Source organism: Bos indicus x Bos taurus, chromosome 22, assembly GCF_003369695.1.
Source record: "Bos indicus x Bos taurus breed Angus x Brahman F1 hybrid chromosome 22, Bos_hybrid_MaternalHap_v2.0, whole genome shotgun sequence".
NCBI classification, from domain to species: Eukaryota; Metazoa; Chordata; class Mammalia; order Artiodactyla; family Bovidae; genus Bos; species Bos indicus x Bos taurus.
Genome location: NC_040097.1, coordinates 115,451 through 122,531, shown reverse-complemented (window position 1 = coordinate 122,531; position 7,081 = coordinate 115,451). Strand labels below are relative to the sequence as shown.

The following is a 7,081-nucleotide window of genomic DNA, read 5'->3' as shown; positions in this document are numbered from 1 at the left end:
AGCACGTGGGATGCTGCGGCCCGGGACCACAGTTGTCAGAGCCGCCCCTCCTGACTGTAAGGTTCACTCGGCAGGAAGAGGCAGGTAGGTGGTGCAGGTGAAAAAAATCAGTCAGGAGAATGACGGAAACAGCAAGATGGGCGCAGACTGGGAAGGAAGCCCGCGCATGCTGGGCGGGGCGAGTCCTCTTACAGCGCAGCCCCTCTGCAGCGCCGGCGCAGCGGGGAGGCCGGAGCTTTTGTGACGTCACAGCCCCGCCCTCCTGGAGAATGGTTGCCATGGCGACGTAAACCGGAGGCCTGGGCTCGCGAAGCCCCGGGGCAGCAGCTCAGAGGCTTCGGAGGGAGCGCCGGCGAGCGGAGCGGGTGGGTGCGCTAGGGACCTGAGCGGGAGCCACGGGCGGGGTCGGGGCGGACACCTCGCGCGCCCCTCCAAGCCCCTGTCGCAAGGCTCCCTGTTCCTTACTCATCGCATAGCCAGCCGTCTAGCAACCCCTCTTCCCTTCAGGCCCATGCACCCTCTCCACACGCCCAGACGGGCCAGACGTGGGTGTGGGGAGGCCCGGCCCTACTACAAGCCGAGTACCCCCCGATTCCTTTCGTGAGGCTGCAGCAGGCATGCGGCTGGAAGGGTACAAGCTTTGGAGGCAAGGAATCCTGGGCGGGATCCCAGCCTCGGCCTTTCCTGGCTGTGACTTTGGACCGTTTGCTACTCTGTTTCCTTCTCTGCAAAATGCAGACTAGCTCCGCAAATAGTGAGAAAAAGCGCCGCGGTGGGGCCGAACGCTTGATGAGCCACCAGTCAGTGCCTTCTCTGGTTCTCAGGGAGCTTACCTTCTAGGGGAACTAGGTAATCGACCGTTGTTAGAGGGATACACCAGCTATTGGCAACTGGTCAAAGGGAAGAGGATGGGGTGGTGGGAAGATGCTTCTGGGGAGGGGCGGGCCTGAGTGCTGGTCGAGGGTGGGAGGGGCCAAGGCTCGGGCTGACCGTGGGTGGGCGGCTCTGCGAGCAGGACTAGCCCTGGGCGGCTGGAACCACGCCGGGGAGAGGAGGGAGGCGCGGCGGGTCGGAGCTGCAAGTGTCGTTCTCGTGGTGAGCCTTGGGCAGGCGCCCGCTGTTCTCAGCAGCCGTCGGCGGAGGGCGGGCTGCGGGCTGGACCCACCGGCTCAAACGCTGTCTCTCCCCAGGTTGGGAGTCTCCTCTAGCCGATGTCAGGTTTCTCGGTGCACGCTTCCTCCTCGGCGCCGATGTCCGAGAACCTGCCTCCTATGGTCTCCAAGAGCGTAACTTTCAACAGTAAGTGCTGGGCTGGGGAGGGCTTGCGCAGCGTCAGAGGCAGCCTTGGGGGGCCTGGGACGGTGGGTTCAAGGTGGAATCAAGGCGACAGAGATTCTAAGCCAGGCCACGGACCAGAAATCACAGGCTTTGCCGAGTTCCCTAGAAACTCCATGCTGTAATCCCTAGGGCTGCTGTAGCCAAGCCCCACCCCAGCCTGGGGCTTAACCCTCAGAGTTTATTGTTTTACAGCTGCCCGGACCAGGAGTCCCGGGCAGGGATGCTTCCATTCTGAGGCAGGAGGGGACCCTGTGCCCTGTGCCCTCCCAGCTTCTGGTGGTTTGCTTGCGCCCTCTGGTGGTGTTTGGCTGGTAGGAGCATCACCTTGGTATCTGGCCTCATCTTCACTCCATCCTCACGTTCTGCGTCTGTGTTCCTTTATTCCCCTTCTTATTAAGGCTGTGCTCACGCCCAGCGTGACCTCACCGGAGGTACATCTGCAGCTACTCTTTTCAAACAGGGTCGCATGCTATGGTGCTGGGCGTTGGGACTTCAGATCTTCAAAAGCATTCATTTGAGGGGGGAACACAGTTCACCCCAAGACAGGCCTCGAGGAGGGTGCCGCAGTGGAGGTGGGGCTCGCTCAGCCTTCCTGCAGCCTCAGCTGCTGGCCAGCCCCTCGCACTGGAGGCCCGCACCTCCTCCCCGGGGCTCCCGCTGAGTGGCCCCGGGCATGGCCGCGGGGCTGAGGGGCAGAACTGGCCACACACCCTCTGCTTCTGTTTACTGCTCCTGAGCTTCCGATTCCAAAGGGTGTTGAGAGCCCCCGTGTGAAACTCCACCTGCTTGGAGGCTCCGCTGTGTTCTCTCTCCCTCCAAGCCTGACGCCTGCTGTGCTCACACCCTGCACACGTCCACACAAATGCACGCACGGCCTGTCCTTTTCTCATACCAATGGCCACACAACAGAAATGCTCCCTGTGCCTTCTTCCCCGTTAACCCAGATGCTGTGCAGACTGCTCCTTATCAAACCTCGAGCTCCCGTAAACCTTTAGTGCTTCCAGCAAAGGCGCTTCCCCGTGTGCGGGTACCAGTCTCTGCTGGTGGCTGCGGTCCATGGCTGCCCCTGTTACACTGTGTGCTTTACCCCCTCCCTTTTTCTCATCCGCTCTGCTCCAGAGTAAACTGAGAAATGAAGAAAGGTTGAACTGGGGTTACCAGAAAAAAGATAGCTTTGAAATGTTTACAGATAACAAAATAACTCTAAATGCGCTCACACAAAACAATGCAACATAAGGGTGCTGTTGACTGAAAAAATATTCGCAACCTACAAGTTCAGAATTAGGTTTCAGTCCCTGGGGATATTTGGGCTTCCTGGGTGGTGCTAGTGGTAAAGAACCGCCTGCTGATGCAGGAGACTCAAGAGACGCACGTTCAATCTCTGAGTTCGGAAGATCCCCTGGAGTAGGAAATGGCAGCTCACTCCAGTATTCTTGCCTGGGGAGTTTCGTGGACAGAGGAGCCTGGCAGGCTACAATCCATGAGGATGCAAAGAGTCAGACATGACTGAGCACACACAAAGGTTGAGTTATGTTTTATTCAGTGAGAATCTGTAGGACTTCAAGCCTGGAGAAACACTGAGAGAACTGCTACGAGGAGGGGAGGGGAGGAGGCGGGTTATATGGAAGTTTTGCAACCAAGAGCAGGTAGTCTGAACATCAAAGATTATTGTTAATGAAAGAAAACCAGATAGCCTGGGTTAAGGAAGTTAGCGCTTTTCCAAGTGTGGGGAGACGCGAGAGTCTGGGCTCGCTGAAATCGTTCCTCTCCTGTGCCTGTCAGCTCCCTGGGGCCCGTGTCCCTCCTTTACCCTTGGCGCTGGTACCCTGGGATCGCAGGTATTGTTCTCCTTCCTGGGTGCCCTGGAGGGCAGGAGTCACTTTAGACTGCGACTTCCTTGTTTATTGATGTGGCGGAAAATACTCCATTCTCAGAGGGGAGGGTGCTCTCGGCCATGAGCTGGGGATGAGGTGAGGTGCTAGGGGAGGAGACAGAGGCCAGTGCGCACCAGCGTGTAGGGCCCTGGGGGCAGGGGGAGGACCGCTTGGCTGTGCTGGGATGATGGAGACAGCCCAGGTATACGAGCGTGTGACTGGGGCACCACTCCTCCCACCTTGAGCGGGGGTGGGGGTGGGGGAAATGGCCACAGCTCCATCGAGACATGGCTAGTCCGTGCCCTGGCGTAGAGGGCAGAGGACCTCGGTGGGGAGCTTGGCCTGGAAGAGGGGCTGGCCACACCAGAATGGAACCCAGGCTCCCCAGGCAGGGCTGGTGGGGGCAGGGCTGCAGGACCCCTGCTTCTGGGAGACACGGCCTGTGGCTGGTCCTCCTGTCTCTGGGGGCTCCTAGCATGCAGGCCAGAACCCGCCTGAGCCTCTTGGTTCGAGGGGTGGATTAGGGGGGAGTGATCACTGAGTGGATGGTGGTATCTCCTGAAGGCGAGACTGGGCGGGGCAAGGGGTCATTCCTGGTGAAGGAAGCTCACTGCTAGGGTCTAACCTGAGCAGGCTGGTGGGGGGGGCGTGCTCCCCCATGTCTGCACCTCCCGAGCTGGGGACGCCCCCTCCCCGCGTATAGGCGTCCCTTCCCCCGTCCGCTGCTGACTGTGGGGGTGGGGCTGGATGCAGTCCTTTAATTTGGTGATTTAGGGAACGTGGTTTTAAGCGCCCCAGTCTTAGTCTGGGGAGCTGCAGAATCGGGCTGTCTGAAGCCCGGGCTGGGCTGCGTGTGGGCGCGCCGGCTCTGTGCCTGGCACTGTGCTGCAGTACAGAGGTCAGGGGCACAGAGGCAGGCCCACTCTCAGAGGGCTTGGGGCAGAGTGACCTGCCATTCTCCTCTCTGCTCCTTGGACAGACCAGGCAGTCCCTGCACAGAGTGCCCCACTCGGCCCCCCCCGAGCTTACTCAGTGAGCCACCTCCCCAGCCCACCATCCAGGGCTTTCCTGGGGCGCCCACACCTTCCCCACCCTCCTCCTTCTCCAGCTTTATCTTCTAGTAGCCCTGGCCCCCTCCCCCAGCCAGTAGACTGTCATCTACCTGAAGGCTGGGGGCTCTTTGTATGCCTCTAAGGCTGCTGTCTTTTCCAGAACCCGGTATACAGGAAGCTCACAATGAAATTCTGTTAGGCTGCAAGCTTTCCCCAGGGGTTAGGACCTTCTGCCACTGCTTTCCAACGCCATGCTGAGTTCAGCTAGAGCGTTTAGATGGGGACGGAAGCAAGACTCTGCTCACAGATGACGTGATCCTGTATGCGGAGAATCCCTGAGAAAGCTGTGTGCTCATACATGAATGTAGCAGCATAGGAGAATACAAGATCAACATACAAACATGAGTTGCGTTTCCATATTCCAGCCACGAACAGTCCAACTTGGGCATTAAGGGGCCGTTCCATTCGTGATGGCATTGAATAGAATAGATATCCAGAAAAGGGGTGATGTCGTGGGAGATGACCAAGCAAGAAGACCCGGGAGTCAGTCTCTCCACCAAAATGACTCTCCAGCAGGCGGGCGCTGACAGAACCCCGGACAGGAACTCTCCGGCTTCCAGGAGAGAAGTTAATGCCAAGGTGGGGGGATTCGGGGGATTCTGGCATTTTATAGCGTGGCTCCAGCCTCCAGCCTCCAGCCTCCAGTCCAGCAGCGGTGGGGAGGGCGGCCTGAATTCAGGAACTCTCCAGCTTCCAGGAGAGAAGTTCATGCCGAGGCGGGGGGGTTCCGGGGGACTCTGGCATTTTGTGGCGTGGCTCCAGCCTCCAGTCCAGCAGCAGTGGGGAGGGTGGCCTGAGTTCAGGAACTCTCCAGCTTCCAGGAGAGAAGTTCATGCCGAGGCGGGGGGGTTCCGGGGGACTCTGGCATTTTGTGGCGTGGCTCCAGCCTCCAGCCTCCAGCCTCCAGGCCAGGAGCGGTGGGGAGGGCGACCTGAGTTGCGTGGCTTGCTGGTGCCAGTGTTGGAAGGAGAAGTCAGTTCTGACTCCACGTTGGAACTGTTTCTTTGACTTGCTTTCTGTCACTGTTGCCACTGTATCATACGGAATGGCCTGCCTCGGAGAATCCTGCCCCCTGCCTGGCTGTTAAACAAGTGCCTTTGTCCAGAACTCTGTGCACCTGTGGATGGCAAGGAAGAAACTGACACATCCCCCTGCCCGAGACTTGCCATTCTAGGAGACGTTTGCAAGATTAATGGCCTTTTCATGTTGCTTCCTCATGTCCTGCCATCTCTGATCTATAAAAGAACCTGGCATCCAGACCCCATTGTGTGGTTCATTCACTCAATTGTGTCCGACTCTCTGCAACCCCATGGACTGCAGCACGCCAGGCTTCCCTGTCCATCACCAGCTCCCAGAGTCTGCTCAAACTCACGTCCATCGAGTCGGTGATGCCATCCAACCATCTCATCCTCTGTCATTCCCTTCTCCTCCTGCCTTCCCAGCATCAGGGTCTTTTCCAGACCCCACAGGATGGTTATTCCGAGGTGCCAGCCTACCGTCTTCTCGATCTGCTGGCTCCTGATTCGAGTTTCTTTCTCGCCTCAGCCCCTCGTCTCTCGGCTTCATTGGCCCTCGTGCGGCGAGCAGAGCTAGTGGCACTTGGAAACACCAGGGTGGACAGCAGGGATCGTCCTCCACGTTGGGCTGAATGATTGCTGAAGGGCCACACAGGGGCTGGAGCCACTTCCCTGCCACGTCTGTTGGTGGGAATTTAGAAACGGGACCCCTTCTCTGGCTTTGGAGCCAGTGTCTTAAGGAAATTATTTTTACAAATTTTATTTATTGATTTATTTTTGGAGAAACCCAGCCCCCATCGCAGCCCCATCAAGGAGCACAGACCCGCGCCTTTCGCTTGCGGCACCTGGGCCATGGGGGTTTCTGGAGGGCAGGAGTGCCCAGGCTTGGGGCAGGTGGGCGTCGGGCCTGCGCTGTCCGAGCCCACCTCCCGTGTCTCGGTTTCGTCTGTTACCAAGAAGCAGCAGTGTCTCCTGAGTCTTGAAGGGACCGCTCCAGAGCTGACCCAGGGAGGCCCCAGGTGGGGTGAGCTCCTGCTGTCCTGGACAGGCGGGCACGGGGGAGATGCTGGGAAGAACCCAGATGAAGGAAGGGTGTGTGGACAAGCGCCATGGTGGCGAGAAAGGCACCTCGAAGAGGGACACAGAGCCTGCACGGCGGGCTGGGCCTCAGGAGTCAGGGCGTGGGGGCCGTGGGGGCTGGTGAGGACAGGTGCTGAGCGGAGGAGGAGGGCCTGGCTGTGGGTCTGGGGATGCTTGAGGCACGGATTTTGCTGAGCTACAGGCTCCTGTAGGCCTCTGGGGGATGTGTGGTGAGTTGTGGAGCGTTGGGGGAATTCAGTGCTGAGTGGGGTCATCTCCACAGACCAAGTGACCAGCGGGTAACGGCAGCCACCCACCTGCTCTCTCCCTTTGTTGCCTGCCTGCCTCAGGAGGCGCCGTGGTGTCAGCTGACAGGGGAATGGCAGGGACGGGGTCTCCGCGTCTTCCACTGCAGCCCCCGGAGGCCTGAGGAGGCTCCTAGCAGAAGGGTTGGCTGGGCGGGCATCAGAGGCGCAGAGCCTGTGGCCTCTGAAAAGCCGTCCTGCTCTGTCCTTAGGAGCAAAGGGGAGGGGTGCCCAACGGGAGTCACAAGATGCCGTCATGGGTCAGGCACGTGTGCTGGAACTTTTGTGGCCCTTTTTTTGCTCAGTCCTCAAAACTTCCTGGCAAAGTCAGTGTAATCATCTCAGGTGTGGGAGCT

The 7,081-nt window shown here is 59.1% G+C and overlaps 1 protein-coding gene across 6 annotated transcripts in view; it reads left to right on the top strand.

Moving 5' to 3' along the window:
- The first annotated feature begins 258 nt into the window (after window positions 1-258).
- The window catches only part of CFAP100 (cilia and flagella associated protein 100), a 28,030-nt gene continuing 21,207 nt past the window's right edge, over window positions 259-7,081 (top strand). For 4 of the 6 annotated variants that reach the window (XM_027523118.1, XM_027523117.1, XM_027523113.1 and 1 more), the window contains exons 1-3: window positions 259-365; window positions 739-849; window positions 1,191-1,299. In XM_027523118.1, the coding sequence (XP_027378919.1) occupies window positions 1,212-1,299 (88 nt within the window). In that variant the 5' untranslated portion in view covers window positions 259-365; window positions 739-849; window positions 1,191-1,211. The remainder of the gene's footprint in view (window positions 366-738; window positions 850-1,190; window positions 1,300-7,081) is intronic. The other 2 variants (XM_027523114.1, XM_027523116.1) reach the window with 1 other exon arrangement.